The following is an 18752-nucleotide window of genomic DNA, read 5'->3' as shown; positions in this document are numbered from 1 at the left end:
CCTCCTCCTCCTCCTCACCCCTCCTCTGCACAGCAAACCAGGGGAGAGTAGGAGGGATCAATTTACAACCACCGCAGCCACCACACATTCACTCTCAAGTGCGTTCATAGATGGATGCATTCTATAAAACTATAGTTTCTGTCATTAATAATGGACAAAAAGAAGGAGAGATGTGTTTATTTCAGAGCATAGAGCCACATTCCATGGATGCATCCATGGGTGGATCTAAGGGGGGCCCAAAGGGGCCAGTGCTCATGTAGATCTGCTCCTACCTGTTATCACTGGAAATTCACACAGCAAAAATGTCATATAAATATAATTAGGCAATTTTTTTTATAAATTCATTTTCTTTCATCTAAAGAGGTTACACTATTTCCTTATGTGATAAAGTGATTTTATATATGAAGTAAGAAAAAAAACGTATATGCATTATCTTAATTTAAGTGAATAATATGTATTCATCATATTTTAAGAGCATACATATTAATTCCTTTGGCAGATCATCTTATGTACCTGCTCAAATTAAGAGTAAATGTGTTTATTGTAAGAGGGTTTTCACTTTTTGAATGTTTTTGCACTATAATGCTAAATCAATGTCTTAAAAAGACATTGTAGGAGCCAATTATTTTTGTTAATAATTAAAAATGTGTTGTGTTTTTTTTTTCGTGCATAATCTGGCTAAGTTTATTTTCCTTTATTTAGTCATGCTCATTTGTTTTTGGTTAGTTATGATTAATTAAGGTGAATTATTTTTTATTTTTTTATAAATAGGCAGTCAAAGGTAGGACCAGCATGCATCCTGGTGGTCGTATGTTTTGTTTTGTTTTTTTTACCAGTGCAAGAGAAACATGGAGGAAATGTTTGTCTTTTTTGTTTGCTTGCCTGAGTAGAAAATAAACTGAGAAAACTAAAGGAGTGCACCTGGAACATTTTTCTTTTGCCTGTGTAAAATTAGTCCATGGTGCATCTGTGGCCTTTGTGGATTTCCCATTTTTTGTGTCATCAAAGCTGGGCCACAACAGACATTGAGAGATGATACTGTAAGGCACTATAAACGTGTGGTCTCTTGGACCAATTATACATTTTGACAAGACAATTTAATTAAACAATTGTTTATTAATCACAGTCATATTTAAGCTTCAGTCAGATTAAAAAAAAAATATGGGCCCCATCGCATCCTAAAATAACAGGGATGCTATAAAACATATTGTTCTTGCCATCTCTTAACGGAATTATATGTAAAGTTTAACTATTTAAACCACTTGTGAGTGTGGTTTTTCTTATTTACCAGTGTGGTTATTTTTACAATATACAAATGACATCAATCTACAACAGTGTGAAACAGTCATCTAGTGTATAAACAGCCTTAACTTAGCTGCTGCAATGCGTTGGTTTGTGCACATTCTACAGAAAGCAGATTAAAAAAGTTGTGTTTTTTCCAGTTCACATCTTTTCATCCTCTGGGGCATTCACATCTGACTCCTATTCAGCTATGGAGGACCTACTCTGCCATATCTAAAAATAAATACAGAAATAAATAAATTCTCAATATATAAATAAGCATTCAATTAATTGCCCCAAAAATACAATAAACAAATAAATGTAGGTAGAAATTAAATTATACAATGAGACATAAATGTATATATCTCTTTTAATTAACTTCTTTATTTATTCGCCTTTGTAGTAATTACCTTATTTATTTATTGTCTGGTATAATCTTCAACTTTTTTTATTTATTGCTTATTTTTAAAGTATTTATTTCTGTGTATAATTTCATATTTTTGTCTGTTTTATTCTTCCTTTTTATTTTTTTTTATGTCTTCAACGCTATCTTAGAGAGTCGGGTCTTAGAGAGTCAGCTTCTGCTCATTGGTTGGTGGCCCATCTTCTTAGTTCACAGAGCTCATACATATACATTTACGTCTCACTGTATAATTTAATTTCTATCTACATTTATTTGTTTATTGTATTTTTGGGGGCAATTAATTGTATCCTTATTTATTTATTGAGCATTTATTTATTTATGTATTCATTTTAAAATATGACAGAGATGGTCCTCCATACCCCCCCTGTTCCAGTGATGTCTGCAGAAACAGATGCTGGCCACATCTTAACATAGAGCGAATGGGAAAAATATATTTTTGCAAAAAAGTTGGTTTCAAAAGGTGCTGACTTTTACATGTAACATTAGTTTTTTTTTTTTTTTTTTCATTTAAACATGCTTTAAGTGCATGAGTGCATGAGTCAAGTCACTTAAGTAATCAAATATTTTCTGCTGGTTGCAAATATTGCACCAAAAAAAAAAAAAAAGTGTAAAGCTCATCTTCTGTAAAACGTCGCCGCCTTGTGGCGGTCATGCAAAAATACAGCAGATTTGCACCTGTTAAAGACAGTTGTGTTTACCTACCCTTCCTTTAGAGACAGGGGGGGGGAGGGGGGGGGGGGAACTACCAGTAAAATAAACCCAAAACAAAATGTAATAAAAAACAAAAGTAATAAAAAAAATGATATCAATATACTCCCTCATAGACGTTTGGTTAAAGAAATCAACAATGTATTCTCAGTTTGAAGCCAAGGAAGAAAGAACATAAGTAGGCCATTTGAATTGAAAAAGCTTCCTGGATGGGAAGTGAAACATCTTCAAACTTGGAAACAAAGTCCAGTGGATTGTTTTTAAACTTTTTGGAATCTCCTATTAATATCATTTTTTCTGTTGCATACAGACTGTATATAGCATCTCTGACAAAGCTTTGGAGACAGTTTCAGTCAAAGAAATACAACATATAGAAGCCAAACAATTAGTTGTGACCTGCTTAGGTTTTCCTGGAAATATTATTTTGAAATCTGAAGAGACGATCAGTGTTTCATGTCTAGCATCCTAAAACTGGTCCGGCTGGTTTCACTTGCTGACTCTCCAAAACGAGACAAGAAAATACTTGTATCTAAACAGAACTTATAGTTTTATTTTTATCTTGCTTGCCATAAAAAAAATAAAAAATTACATACCCTCGCACATTTTTCACTTTACAATTAGTTTTTCCAGCTTTTTGCTGTCATTACACTGTGACAGAGCAATGAAATAAACTGTATGCATTTAACCCATCCACTTGGGGAGCAGTGGGCTGCCATCGTGCAGCATCAACATCGGCTTATTAGGACTATATCATATTTTTACTTATTACTTATAAAAATGTATCCAACCCTTTAGGAATTTACAGGGAGCTGTTCAATCCATCATTTAAAAATAAAAGGAGTCTAGGACAAACATGACCAAACAAGAGGTCTAGCAAAAAGGCATGGGGGGTGCTGTAGATAGGGGCCAACATAGGCCAGTGCTCCATGTGTTAGTCATTTTATGGCCCCTGTATCAAAGACACATTTTAAATTAAATTGATTGTAAAGAAATTGTATGTACTGGAACAGAAACTGGAGCTGTTTATATTTATAGTTTCAAATGTTGCCGCACTTTAAGCTTCAATCATATTGGTTTAGGATCACAGTTTTCATTTGATATATCTGAGGTCTCCAGATATGTAAATGGCTCTTTGGTGTATTTAATGAATCAAACAAGGAAGTTTTGTCCTGTTTTTAGTTTCATTCTTTTTTTTCTGTGCATCCATGAAAAAAACACTGACCTATAAATGGTGCTTATATATAGTACTGACTCAGGGAGACTTAAAAATACCACAACCATGGGACATTCTAGGGGGGCCATCAGGGGCCAGTGCCACTGTAGAACTGGTCCTGGCCTCTTTTATGAACCTTCTACTGAAAATATGATTGCAAAAATGTAAATATTTAAAATCAGTAAATTTTTCTTGAAATAGATGTATATTATAACTTCAATCAAGCAGGTATGCAGAAAGGTGCACAGATAGACACTAGGTGGTGCTAGAACAGCTGCCCCTTTCCCCTCTTTAAGTCTTTAAGCCCAAAATACTGTTTATGAAACTAAAAGCCAATCAAAAATTTAGATTTTTATAATTTTGCTCCATAAAATATGTGGCATTGTTATTTATTTAATTGACACCAATGTGGCATTTCTACCCAAGGACTGCAGAAGATCCTTTAAACGTCAGCTTTAGGCTTTGTTTGGATGTTGGCGGCTCCATGTGACCTATAAGGTGCCCTTTTTCCAAGCTGAGCACCTGCCCGTACTTACCAGTGCACAACACTGCAAGTAGGTATCAGACAATCTATAGATGGAATAAGATGATTTATGTTATTAACAACTAAAAACAACTATTGTCTTATTTCAAGTGTATTGTACAAAAATTATTTTGTTTTTAAGGGCCAAAATCCTCCTTCAAATTAAGAGCAAATACCCTATCCATTTTCTGTCATGCTTATCCCAGCTGGTGTCTATCTCCAGCTGTCTACGGGTGAGAGGTGGGGTACACCCTGGACAGGTCGCCGGTCCATCGCAGGGCAACACAGTGACAAACAGGACAAACAACCATTCCTGCACAAACACACACCTAAGGAGCATTTAGAGAAGCATCATGAATTAGCATTTAAGAATTATGTTTTTGGACTGTGGCAGGACTGTGATGATAAATCAGTCTCTTATGATTATATGTGTGCTGACAAACCAATACTAATATTTCACCCTTACAATTTACTTGAGAAATTATTAAAAAATTACACACAACTTAAAATACAGGTTTGTGCCTAAAGCAGTGATTCCCAACCAGGGGTACGAGCACTCCTACGAGCACTCCCTGGTCCGCGAGTGCATTGCAAGGGGTACATCAAAATATCTAATTTTCTTAGGTAGTGAAATAAAATAGGGTTGGGATCTGTTTTGCTTTCTGTGGACCAATTTGGAAAAACTAAACAAGCTTTTATCAACCAAAAACTAAGTTCTTTTTTGATATTTTTTGGTTCATCTTCAGGTTTTACACTCTGTAGAGTGTAGAGATCAGTCTGGTATCAGCTGTTTTTCACACTGAGCTATCAGAGCTCATCAAAGAAGCTCAGGTGTCTTGATGAAAACAAAATAAACTAATTCATTCAGTGACTATAATTTTTGTTTTGTTTTGTGAGCTCCAGTTAAAAAAAACAGGTTTATAATAGGATTTTATTTTGATTCCTTACTAACTTCCAGGCAACACATGTTGTTCTTTTATTTGAGATGGAAAGCATAAAATGCCTAAGAATTAAAAGATTATGTAAAATTTTATTCATTTTACAATTAATTATTTTACATTCCACTTTTGGGCAATCCACAATACTTTTAGATGACAGCTCACTGTAAGACAAAATTCACAGGTAAAAAAAACAAAACAAAACAAAAAAAAAGTATTGGAAACACTGGACAAAAACATTCTCTCTTGCCCCACCCCATTCCCTCTGGTAAGTTTTGTCCAAAACCACTATTGACAACATCCTTCAGATTTTTCTAATTCTACAAACAATGTGTATCTTTCCCAAATATGCTATTTTCATTTCCATAAAATCCCACTCAAGCAGATTGATCTCAGGGGCAGAGTTAGATGGGGTCCATGGCCACCCTCAGCTAATCATTGGCCACCCCTGTGGCAACCGTACCATTTATTTCCCTCTGATACAGATAGAAGCAACAGTATACTCTCAAGTGGAATATTCAAAACATTTTCATTTTTCCTATATTAATTACTTGACAACAAAAACCCTGTGGATAATTATGCACATCAATATTACTAACATTAAGATGATAAATACAGAATCCAAGCAGAAATAGATTTTGTGTTTTATGGGGTAAAGAGAAAATGATGTGTCTCTGCAAGTCATCTAGGAGTCTTAAGTGAAATCCTAGATAAATAACTACTTTAATAAAAACTTATTAAATAATCAATTTATGTAGATATGAGTACTTGTAATATCAATTTTATGCAGAATGATATTGATAAAAGTAGGCAAGTAATGACAAAAGAAGAGATGTTCGCCCAAGACTCAAACCTGAAAGAATTTTATCCACTATACCTTTTACCTAGATGGCTGTTTAATATTTGTCTATTTGTTTGCAAAGGCTGTGGGAAAATATTGTTTGTATTTATTTAGAAAATATGGATGTTTTGCGCATTAATTTTCCTGTTGGAACCGTGTAGATTGACCCTGAGCTTCTGGTGCCTACCTTTTTCGCCCCCCCCCCCCCCCCCCCTCAGTACTATTCATTGGTTATTGACTGGCCCCCCTAATAAAAAAATTTTCTGGCTACGCCTCTGATTGATCTTTGGAGTTTAACCCTCTCGAGCTCAAATTAAGTTGTAGTTGCAGGAAAAATCTGATATTTGGAGTAAATGATCATATGGGGTAGTAATATACAATTCGGACGTTTTTTTTTTTTTGAGAGACCTTCACATGCAATGAATTCTGAGATGTTACAGATTTGCAACAGTGGCCCGGAGTGGTAAATTAACACTGAAGACTGAATTTGATATGAACGTTAACCTTATTTGAATGTCATAAACCAAAAATGTACAAAACGAAATTCGAAAAAATATTTTCTCTCACACAATTAGAGGCAACTTTTCTCAAACTTTTTCTTTACCGATATCTCAAAACCTCTTGAGAAGGCCGTTTCTGTTAAACTGTTGCTCAAAATATAGGAAAGCTAGTAGATAAAGCATGTAGCATCCATTGGTACCTGTTTGGGCACACGTTGCGAATCCACAACATTGAAATTGAGATGCCTCTGGTGAAAAACCCAGAGGAGATAAAATCTACTAATTGGCACGTGTCATATCTATACACATTCATGATCCATCTTATGTAGTATTGATTTCAAAATAATGGAAATTGGTATTGATAGTGTAGCTGGAGAGAAACTGTTTGTTGCAAATGCAAAACAAAGTCCTTCTGTTGTACTTCTGAGTAACAAAAACTCTTAAAATATGGATGTGGAGTAATTAGCTAAGTGGCATTTAGCTGTTGCAAATCTGCAACATCTGCCTGGAGAGGTAACAAACTGCAAAACACTTCAACCAGTAGAAGTCTGAAAAAATTCTGTCAGTGTGAAAAAATCCACAATAACAACATTTAAAGAATGAAGCCCATAATGAAAAAATAGGAAAAAAATGTAATAATAATAACGATCAAACAAAATTGAAATAGATAATCGGCCACTAATTGTCTATTTTAAGTAGATGGATTGAAACATATCGGTCTCCGCCAAGTGACGTCAATTGTTTACCTCGGGCGCGGTACACTATGCCTTTTCCACTTAAAATGGCGTCTTAGCAACAAATGTCACGTGACTGGCGGAGACCGATTTTCCTAAATCCGCCCCTGTTTTCAGGCTTATGTTAACTGTAATGACTTATCTTGGACAGGCTGCTATGTAAACAGGCCTTTACTCCTTCGTTTAGCTATGCTGCGGTTGTTTACACTACACCTTTTCCAACTAAAATGGCGTCTTAGCAACAAAAGTCACGTGACCGGCGGAGACCGATAGGTACAGATACATAGATACTAATTAAATTGTTTGCATTAAGAAACATTTAAAGAAATGTAGTATAAATTATTACTAATGATGCACTAAGTTTTTCTTATTGATACTGTGTAGGGATAGATGGTTAGTAGATAACGTGATGTTGATGTTTGGTTTTGGATGTGGGCTTCCGCGTGAGCGTGGGTTTTCACGTGACCTCCCACAGAGCGCTGCACAGCAAAAGGAAAGGCAGCAATTCTCACAGCAGCCCAACAAGTCTCTATACCTGCTAACAGTTATCTGAACGGCTAGCAACCGGCTCCATTTACCCAGGATGTTTTCTATCGGGGAGACCATGGAGTTCCTCCTGGGAAACCCCTTTTCAACACCCGTCGGTCAGAGAATCGGTGAGCTTTTGCTTCAATTATTAACACTTTGAGTTTTTTTTTTTTTTTTTTGGGTTGTTTTTTTGGGGGGGTCATTTGTGTAATTTAAACATCGACTGACATGTTTCGATATTTCTATGTCTAACATACTCTTCCTCCTGGTGTATTTTCACATAAAAAACGTTTTTATGTTCTTTTTGTACGCTCAGAATCAGCACAAAAACAGAAAAGTTTAGTGACTCAGACGGAGGTAGGACCGTTTTTTTTAATCCGTGCATATGATTGGTCGGTTAGTTTAACTGACAGCTATCTCAGCCAATTAGTATTCATCTTGGTGTTGCCGCTCACTTCCGCAGTCGGTGAAGCGTTTCTACGAAAACCTATACATTTATAGCTAAATTAACTCTTTTCCTCTCAACGTCCGTTTTCATTTAAAGCAGATTTAAACCAGATATTTCATCTTAAAGGTGTCTAACTGCTCCTACATTTATACAACTGCTAATATCTGGAAAAGAGGTACAGTAGTTTATCAGTGATGACTAGTTGCTACACCACCCATCTGAACCCTTCCTTCCTCCTTTTCTTAATCCTCTCACTTTCCTGCTCATAGATGTGAGCCAGTTTAGAGGCAAACGAGAACCCAAGCAGCTGACAGTCACATGAAGTGGAGGCAGCCAGAGGAGGCCAGTGCAAGGGAGGGAGAGAGGAGGCTGCTTAGGGATTGAGAGGAGGTTAAGGGTTTGCAAAAGCGTGGCTGGTAGAAAGGAATGAGACTTTAGAGATTTATGGGAAGCCTGTGCACTGCATGAAACCAGGCCTTGATTTCTTAACAACTCCTTTGAAATTGTGAACCTGTTTGCTGAAAACTTTATTTGAGTATCTAGAGGTGATTTGTATAAATTGGTATTTTTTGAAAATGTTAAAGGGAGTAAGAATATCTTTTAAAAAAATGATACAGATGTTATAGTGTAGAAATAAGGCATGCTACAGGGCTTTAAACATATGACTAGGGCTGGGAATTGATAAGATTTTCATAATTCTGATTCCCTTATTGATTCTGTGAAATGCTTAGATTCCTTAACGATTCTCTTATCGCTTCTGTGAAACGATTCGATTCCCTTATCGATTCTGTGAAATGCTTAGATTCCTTAACGATTCTCTTATCGCTTCTGTGAAACGATTCGATTCCCTTATCGATTCTGTGAAATGCTTAGATTCCTTAACGATTCTCTTATCGCTTCTGTGAAACGATTCGATTCTCTTCTCGTTTCTGTGAAACGATTTGATTCCCTTATCGATTCTGTGTAACGATTGGATTCATTATCGATTGTGTGAAACACTGAACTTAGTAAGTGCACGGTGACATTCGTCTACCTTCACCTGGGACATTCTATTTCTGCCTGCCTTGTTGAAAACAGAAGGCAGTGAACGGGAGCTTCCAGCCTCTGAGCCAGCTAGGCTACCCGTCTCGTCACAGTCATCTAAATCTAATGGAGAAGGCATCCGTTTAATGAAAACTGTACAATTTTGGGAGATAAACTCATCTCCCCCTGATTTAAATAAATGAGCGTCACCTTTCTCTCGCTGCTTGAACTGCGGAGCAACTTTGTAGTATGTTTAATAACCCCAAAGAGAGGTAGGACATTGGTTTATTTCCAGAAATGGCATATGATTTACTATGAACCATATTAAGCCCAGCAAGTGATATAAACTAGCTACTTAACACCGGAGTTGCCTTCCATGCCGGTCGTACCTTTAAACACGGCATTCGTTAAAATGTATGCCATGTTGTGTGCGCAGGTGTTACTGCATGTTGGATGTATTTCCTCCCGTGGATGTAATTGCCACTTTGCAACGATTGCAAAGCGCCTTGTTTCCATCTTTCTCTTCCTTAAATGAAGCAAAACTTTCGATCGCTTTGAGTGCTTTGAGAATCTTACGCCTGGTCACGTCGTACTTGCTTAATGAATGCTGTGTGGGTAACTTGCGTAAAAAACATGATGTAGGTCGTGCTGCCCAGCGCTTGGCTTTGGTGCTGCCTGGAACCATTAAGCGAGCTGCCAAACGTTGCCATGGAATTGAAACACACGGAACCGGTTTTCGACTCCCATCCCTACATATGACACTCTGGAATACTTTGCGGATGACTGATGCGTTTTTAGTAGTAAAATCAATATGTCAGTTCATTGGATTTTAAAGGTGCTATGATTCAGGAAAAATGACATAGTGGCATAGAATATTTCTCCTTGACAAAAAATAGTTTTAGCTCTTTTTCAGCCAGTTGTCTGGCAGTTCACACCAAGAGGTGAACGAAAACGCACTGCTGTGTTACTTTGAGGTCCACACAGCTGCAGAAATATCCCATGGTTCCAGTGTTTTCTCTGGCATCTTATTAAAAAACACTTTAAATGGTAACGGTAAAGGATTTGTTGGATTTGAAACTGCAACGTGCCTAATGCAGACAGCCACTGAAAGCGTACCTCAGAAAACTATGAAGTAAGCGTCTGTGACAAACATATAAGCAGTTATTATCTCACTTCTAATTACATAGGATCTTTATGTCTCTTTGAATCCAGATTAGCTGGTTTTTGGAGGCTTAAGCTAACAGCTAGTCATTCAGGGGAATAGACAAAACTGGAATCCAAGCATTGCAAAGCAGCTCTGATCACCGAACCAACTGCATTTTAATTAACTTTTCATTAAAAGGTTATGTGGAGAAAAAAGTTTTCATTTTTACACAGAAAATAACGGGCATGGTGTTGCACCCATGAGCTTCCTGCCTCAAGCATGTACTCTGAGCTGAACATTGAAATATTTTTTGGGTTAGAGTAGAGACCTCACTGAAAATAGGATAGGACTTTGATAGACGTTTCTATTGAGATCAGAGGTTTACCCAGATCAGAAACACAAGTTTAATTCTCAGTCCACATTTCGCACACGTAGAAGTGAAATGTAACATAATTAAAACAAAGAATTCTGTGTAATCCATTGTGATTTAGGTTCCCACCCATGGCCGACTAAACAGGCTCTTCTTCCTTTACTATATATATGAAGTGACTCAAACAATGCTATCATCTACTGGTAAATATTAACTTCCCCAACCTTCAAAACCCTGAACTAATCTGTGTTGACCCTGTTTCTCCAGTAGTTACTGATCAATCTTATATTATGTTTAAGCTCCCCTATTATTTTCTATTTTTATTTTTTCCAATGTTTCTCATTTGTATCAAATAAACAATACATTTCTTCTCTTTCTTCATTCTGAATCTCCTGTTTGGGAGAGCAACATCATTTCTTATAGGCACACCATGTAACTTTTGGCCACTAGGGACGCTAGAGCTGTTACTTTTACGCCTAGCGCCTCTAGTGGCTACAAGCGCCGCAGCACTTTCACCAAAGTCAACAGTCAGCCTGTTAGCTTTCTTTGCCCGTATTTTGCTTCTACTAAACATAGAAAATAATAGCAAAGATATACGACTGTATACCAGGAGCGAAGCGTTAACTTCCAGTCTGATAATAAAGGTGAGAAAAGAGAATTGGTTTTACATCCGGCTTCTTTCAACCTGCACCGACGAACACACTCCTTTCCAAGATCGACTCTTGTTTTTCCTTGCGCGCAATCCCCCTCATGTTTCTCTTTTAAGCCTCCTCAGAAGGTTTACATTTTTTCCTTGCCTTAGCACGACCATCAGTCGGGCAGGCGGAAAAACAGTAGAGCAAAAGCCTTAGCTCTATGACTGTAAAAGAGCCTGTGGCTATAAAGCGATACGTTCTTTCAGATCACATGACCAGGCCAAAGACGACCGTCATCTCCCAACTTAGTTAGGCTTTATTTCAAAGCGCTGCCCTGCTTGTAGCATTAATAGTGTCAAGCGCTGTATATTGGCCTGAGGAATCATTTAAAATAAGTCATATGCATCAACTCTTTAGGTCACAAAGTCCGCTGTGTGCCTCTAAGGTATTTTCATAAAGTAGAGAACTGTCTTTCTATAAAGTTCACATTTGGGAAACGATCTTTTAAAAAAACTGATTCCACTCCACCTTATTAAGATATAATAGAAACATTCCCTCTAATTTAAACTAAACTGCTGTCTGAATGTGCAGATCTCTGGGCGTGTTATGATCCAACTTCTCAGGTCAGCTGCCCATATAATATGTTTACTGAGGCTTGGCAATAAAATTAGTAAAGTACCAGACTTGTCCACAGTTCTGAACAAAGTCCAAATACCTATAAATCTAACATTTTTAAACAAGCAAAAACATTGCAGTTGATGTTGTACAGCGTGTGACAAAAAGCCAATTTCCTCGTGACGTTGGACAAGAATGAGCAATGATCTTAGAAACAAAAGGCAATCAGAGCAGTATAATTTAACAGAATATATATTATTCGCTTTCATTATGTTTTTCTGGTTAGAATCCCAACAATAAATTCACCCCAGTGAAAAAGGAAATTTGTTTTAGCTTCTTTATACATTTCAAAAAAGCTTCAGTTTCCCAAATTTCTATTTAGGATTGAGTTAAAGCATTTTTGTTTAATTTCTGATGAGGCATTTATAGGAAACCTGGATGAGCGTTTGTAAAACTCAGTGATCTGTTTTATCAGAAGTCAGGAAACTTTTGCAACTCTAAGTACATTTCATTTAGTCTACAGCACACCTGATTTAAATGATTGTATCACCTCCTCAGTGGCCTTCAAAAGATGCTAAAGCCTGTTGATCACCTTTTCATTCGGTTAGGTGTGTGGATTCAGGGTAACACCCAAAACACGGAGTACAGTGGGCCCTGAGGAACAGGATTAAGAAACACTGATTGGACCGATATGAAAAAAAAAGGTCTCTTTATAGGTTAAATATGCTGCCTTGTGCTGTAAGTTATAGGAAACCTGCCATTAAAAACATCAAATTCAGAGAATCCTTAATTTCTTTTAAAATGTTTATCGCAGGTTAGGTGTGCTTCAGTTTATTTTGAAAGTCTGCACGCTGAAACCTTATTGTTTTTGCTGTGATATCAACAGAACAAATGAATATAAAATATAAATTAAGATTAATGATGAATTGAAGCAATGACAATTGTTTTCATGTAGAGGTAAAGATTTCTCAAGGAAGAGAATTGAACCTAGAAGAGCTACGGCTATGAAGTTGCTCCTGATCTGCTCCTGGGCATTTTATTTCAACTTAAATAAATTCTTTTAAAGTCCTACCAGCTAATCTTTCTATTTCTTTTTATTCTCTGACTCAACAGCTTTCTTTTTGGAAGAAATGTACATCTTTGCTGCATAACAGTTTGGATCCCAGTTTTCCATTCTTCCCGAAATGAACTGTTACTTTGGGCAAAATCAACAAATAATGAAATTAACAAACCTTTAACAGCAGTTGGTGTTGCTTTTTGATCTTATGGTGTTATGCTGATTTGTGTGAAACTGCAGGTGACCTGAATGATGCTGGTATCTGGGTTAATGATGGTATGGTCTCTGTTGTTCTGTGGGATGCTGTGTTTATCTAAATGACACAGTAGTTTTTTGAAAGTTTTTTTATGCATGCACCTTTTTAGAAAAAAGTTAAAAAAATATAAATTGAGCCAATTAGACGATTCATACTTTGGATAAAATAGAGAGAAAAAAATCACAGCCGACAAACTGGACAAAAGCCCTTTGAAAATGTTTTCCCATTGTATTAAGACACTGTTTTTCTTAGAATCAAAGGGAACTGTGTGTATAACACGTTTCTTTTGTGTAGAACATCAGGCTTCTGGTTGATTTGGTGTTTTTAGATCCTCACAACATCTTATCCTTTCATATTTTATACACCAACGATTCACATGAGCTAATTAGTTATTTAGCCTGAAGAGGAAGACAACAAGTGGTTTGTTTTTTAACTTTTTTGGTATGTTATTTAACTCAGATGCACAGAACCTATCCCTGCGGCTGATAGAACATAATAAAAGGATCATTACATTTAACAGGAACATTGATTTGTTGTTTGGATTTTGATGCATCAGCTTAGGCAGTGGCGGATTTTAGAAATGTAGGGCCCGGGGCAAAGGCAGGCATGTGACTCTCCGCCATGAGAAGACAACACACAAAACAACAGGTCAATTATACAGTGGCAGACATTTTAACAGAATACATATACATTGTTTGGTTTACTTTGTGTCCCCTTTTCCTCTTTATTTTTCTCTGTCTTTGCATTTCTCTCCACTTTGTCCTTGTATTATTTGTTCTTTGGTTCTTTTTCCTCATTTTACTTTTCTTTTTTTTCTTCCTGTCCCTTTTTTGTTGTCGTCCTCTTCAGGTCTTTTTTATCCCTTTTCTCATAGTCTTTTTTTTTTTTTTGCTTAAAAAGACTCTCCAGTTAATTTAGTTTCTTCTCCCTCTTATCCTTAAAATCTTATTTGCGAGTCTTGGCCTCAGGAAATCATACAATTAGATTTATATTCACTGACCTAAAAATCCAACAAGAAAGAAACCCCAAAGCCTGAAGTTGGCTGGAAATTCAACACACACAAAAAAAGAAAATAAACAAAAGAAATCCTAAATGATGATTTTCATGCCCTCTGTAGCAGAAAATAAACATGAATGAAAGCTGAATTCAAAATAACTCCTAAGCTTTCCTGTCTTTAAAGAAATACTTTAAAGAGCAATATAGGTTCGACACCTTTTATTCTCACTAGTTGTTCATCTCTACACAACGGATCATCCTGAAAAGGGTCAGCGTCAGTGTTGTGCTCGATGACTGTTTTGGTTTGCTGTTGCACTTTTGGGAACTTTGATTGCATCTTTCTGTTGTCCTCCTCCTATCTATTCTCTCCAGCATCATTGGGGTAGAGTCTTTCATCTTTTTTTCTTTTTATTTCTCTTCTTATCTCTTATCCTCATTTATTTTCATGTTTTGCCGCAGTCTTACTTGTTGCTTTCTGCACCTGTGCAGTAAAGTGGACTGATCTGATGTAGTGGAGAGGCAAAGATATAGTATAGATAGGGTTTTTTTGATTGCATTTTAATCAAAAACATTTTTTTTTGTAAAATAAGTTAGTAATAGCTGTATTTACCAAACATCTATGAAGTGTATTATGGGGCCCTCAATAACTTTGGGCCCTAGAGAACTGCCTAGTTTTGCCTGAAGCTAACTCTACCCCTGGACTTTAGCACACATGCAGAATAACAGCTAAATTTAGAAGTCAATTCAGGCCCTTTCTGTTCAGAAAATGATTTACTTTCTCTAGTGGAGGACCACGAGTCTGGCAAGCTCATGTTGGTTAATTAGTCGGGCTATCTGCTTCCTTTACAGTCATGATACTACCAGCTGTCTTTCTTTATTTTATCAACAGTGTTACTATAAGAGGGATGGGTTAGAGTCCATATCATGGCTCTCTGTACACACACTTTGTTTTTTCTTTTAACCAAAGGAAGAATGTAGCAGCTTTCTTACACCCAGCTGATTGACAACGTGCAGCAATTTAGGGGGAGGGGGGACAGCTCTTCTGAGTGCCACTTTTCTCCTTCATCCTAAAGGAGGACTTGAAATCCTTTGAAGGACTTTTTTGGTACTTGAAACCCTGTTGCGGTTCTGTTTGTGTATTTTTAATCAGTTTTCCAGTTCATGCTTTACTTTGTCTCTTCTTTATTGACAGAACGAGCGACGAGCGGCTCTCTGCAGTCTGAGGACTGGGGACTCAACATGGAGATATGCGATATCATCAATGAGACGGATGAGGGGTACATATGGTTCAGATGATTGTTTTTTTTAAAGACTATAACACACACGGCAATAAAGTATCTGCTGAGGATTATTTTTCAAAGGTAGCAGTATTGAATTCAACACAAAATTAAGACATTCCAAATTGATCCCCTTTTATTCATAAAAACACTCAGCACCTTAGGGAAGGAATGCTAAAAAAATTAAAAAAAACTTTCTTTTGGTTGTTTTTTGTCACACTTATCTATTTCAGGTCCCTGAACACAATTTTTATATTAGACAAAGATAACCTGAAAAAAAAACAAAAATCTGTTTTTAAACTCTAGTTACCCTTGACCCCTTGGCACTTGGCGAAAAAAGTAATGGCCCATATTGTTAAAGCAAAAATGAGCTGTGATTAACCGCTTCTTTTAAATTTGAGCTCAGTGTAACCAGCTCTACCCAGACCTGAGTAGTGAATAAAGAAATCCTCCAATTAGAGCCTGCCTGATTCTCTAAGGAGGCTAAACTTCATGGTGAACTTCTTAGGATTGGCCAGTTCACCAAAATGACTCAGAGCATCAGCCACTCATCCGGGATGTGGTAAGAAAACCACAATGCTGAAAACATTGACGATCTCACTCCATTCAGGGTCAAAGTTGACAGCAAAACGGTGAGTAAGAGACTGGCAAAAATGGGAAAGCGACAGTGTCAGAACATTTCCTAAGCAAAAAAAAAAAAAAAGTCTCACCTGCAGATAATCTGAAGAAACATCCTGAATGAGATGAATGCATGAGCCCTGCTCTTTTGCTTTAAATTGTTATGAGAATATCTCACCATCAGCCTGACCTTAGACCAGAGGTTTTCAATATTTTCCTGACCAAAGACCCCCAAACTGAAGGCCAGATGGAGCAGGGACCCCCTAATTATATATATGGTATGAAATTGTGTCATATCAAACTGGTCCTATAGTCACTCTATTACAGATGGAGTAATGTAGCAAAAGTAATTTTGCTCTGGGATTATTAAAGTATTTCTGATTCTTATTCTTCGTTGATGGGACAGGTGTGAATGAAACGGCGCCCAGATTGAAAGAGCCCCTCTGTGTTGCCTAATGTGTGCATTGATTACTGAAAGATATTTTCTGCCTCCATTTATCTGTTTATCAGTGTGTTGAATTCATGTTGATGTGCATTTAAAGCCATTTCATTTAGTGGAAAAAAAGTCTAACCAACCAAAACTTTCACGACCCCCATGCAGAACCTCCGTGGACCCCCAAGGGGTCACGGACCCCCTGTTGAAGATCTCCGTCTTAGACTATATAAAACGATGTAAAGCACACCAATTAATTGTTCAAAAGAAGATTAAAATGTATTCATTACTGGATTTTCAAAATCTGTTTCAATTCACCAGTGAGACCAAAATGTTGCTAAAATGAAAACGATTAGGCTCAGAAATGCATCCAAATCCCTGGACAGCAATGTAAAATCTTATTTCCTGTCACTGCCTTCAAAGAATGGACCAGTCAGTATTAGAGTTAGTGGACTATTACCCTTCTCACATACTGTAAGTCCAGGTTGGTTTAGATCAGTTTAAACCCTTAAACAAATATAATTTAACAACAATTCATCGAGTACTTTAATATTCAGGTGTCTAAACATTTTTTTTTTATCTGCATGTCCTTTTGTGTTTTGCAGTTTTACTGCACTCAAAGGACAAACATTAAAGATTACCCCTGTTGATCCAGAGCATCCTTAGTTTGGATGCATTTAATGAAATTGGGAGAAATCAGTCTGAAGCCTGGTTAATAGGTGTAGCTGTGTTCAGGAACCTGTTATATAATTACAATAAAGAAGTTTACATGATAGGTTTATGTTTTCACTTTTGCTGAAAATCATTCAGCTTCATGTGATCAGATGGCCACATTAAGTAGAAGGTCCACGGTTTTTATAACTTTAAAAATTGCATTTCTGTTGTTGGGACTACGTTTATACATAGAACAAACAGACATCACTACTTTCATTATTTAGTAACACTTTGCATGCTTTATTTCCTTTTCAACTCGAGATAATTGAACACACATCTTCTGATGTAAATATTTCTGTCAGACCCAGAGATGCTGTTAAAGCCATCAAGAAAAGGATTGTGGGAAACAAGAACTTCAGAGAGATCATGCTGGCTCTAACTGTGAGTAATAAACCTTAATATCTATTAACTGTTTAATAAACATGTTGATTGTAGTTACTGCTGATACTTTACTGAATCACATTTCATATTTTAGCTTTACGTTTTATTTCCTGTAGGTTCTTGAGACGTGTGTTAAGAACTGTGGCCATCGCTTCCATGTTCTGGTGGCGTCGCAGGAGTTTGTTGAGGGGGTTCTGGTTCGTATCATTTTGCCCAAATTCAACCCCCCCACAGTCCTTCATGATCTGGTTCTCAGCCTCATTCAGGTATGTTTGGGACAGAATCTGGATTCACTTCCTTTACTGGATCTATCTCAGTAAAAATATTATTACTTGGGACTTTTTATATGATCAACAATCACTTAATTAGAAAAAATATCGGGATTAGATTATCAAGTGGGAATGCTTATGCATTCCCACTTATTGTTTTTGACTTTAAATTTTTCTGACTCTAACTAGTCCCGCAGTTTTCAACCGATTTCAACAATTTTGGTATCAAAACGTTCAGCTTGTTCAGGAGAATTGTGCTATCTCTTTTGGTAAAGATATTTTTTTTAGTTTTCGCGATATTCAGCTTTTTCTGCGTTCTTTTTGTCCCATTGAAATGCATGTAGAATTCTTAGATTTCAGCAAAATTCAGCTAAAACTTTATCATCTTCGACCTTTAACTACTGCAGCATACTTTCAGCTAGAAACACCATTCAACTTTAAAATGTTTCCGTATCTTTCTGCTATTACTGTTTAACTCGGCTTTCTGCTAACTTTTATAGTTTTGCTTCAGTGAAGCTTCAAACGTTAAAAGAATTTTTACAGATTTTCAGATTTATAATGGAAGTCTATGGACGGAATTCTTCAACTGCTAGAGTGCATGCTCTAGCTTTTGAGCTGTTCTGGTTTTTCCGAACAAATTCTTCTCACTCCCTCATTTTTCACTCAATTGAAATAAATTATACATTAAACGTAGGGATTTTTGTCAGGATTCAGGAAATGTAACCCTTATTTGTGTGGCATTAACGGTTTTCCAACAGTTTGGCCCAGACCGCGAAGAAGTCCAGACTTCCCCAATAGAAATCCAATGAGAGACTTTCCAAAAATC

The 18752-nt window shown here is 36.7% G+C and overlaps 1 protein-coding gene across 3 annotated transcripts in view; it reads left to right on the top strand.

The window, feature by feature from the left end:
• Positions 1 to 7616: 7616 nt before the first annotated feature.
• LOC119798005 (target of Myb protein 1-like) overlaps positions 7617 to 18752 on the top strand; it is a 30869-nt gene continuing 19733 nt past the window's right edge. For 2 of the 3 annotated variants that reach the window (XM_038307310.1, XM_038307309.1), the window contains exons 1-4: positions 7618 to 7818; positions 15427 to 15511; positions 17579 to 17657; positions 17774 to 17923. In XM_038307310.1, the coding sequence (XP_038163238.1) occupies positions 7746 to 7818; positions 15427 to 15511; positions 17579 to 17657; positions 17774 to 17923 (387 nt within the window). In that variant the 5' untranslated portion in view covers positions 7618 to 7745. Of the gene's footprint in view, positions 7819 to 15426; positions 15512 to 17578; positions 17658 to 17773; positions 17924 to 18752 lie in introns of all 3 variants that reach the window. The other variant, XM_038307308.1, reaches the window with a different exon arrangement.

Source organism: Cyprinodon tularosa, unplaced genomic scaffold (genome assembly GCF_016077235.1).
Source record: "Cyprinodon tularosa strain WSP-4 unplaced genomic scaffold, ASM1607723v1 ctg607, whole genome shotgun sequence".
Taxonomy (NCBI): Eukaryota; Metazoa; Chordata; class Actinopteri; order Cyprinodontiformes; family Cyprinodontidae; genus Cyprinodon; species Cyprinodon tularosa.
The sequence above is the reverse complement of the archived record's forward strand: the minus strand, read 5'-3'. Positions and strand labels throughout refer to the sequence as shown.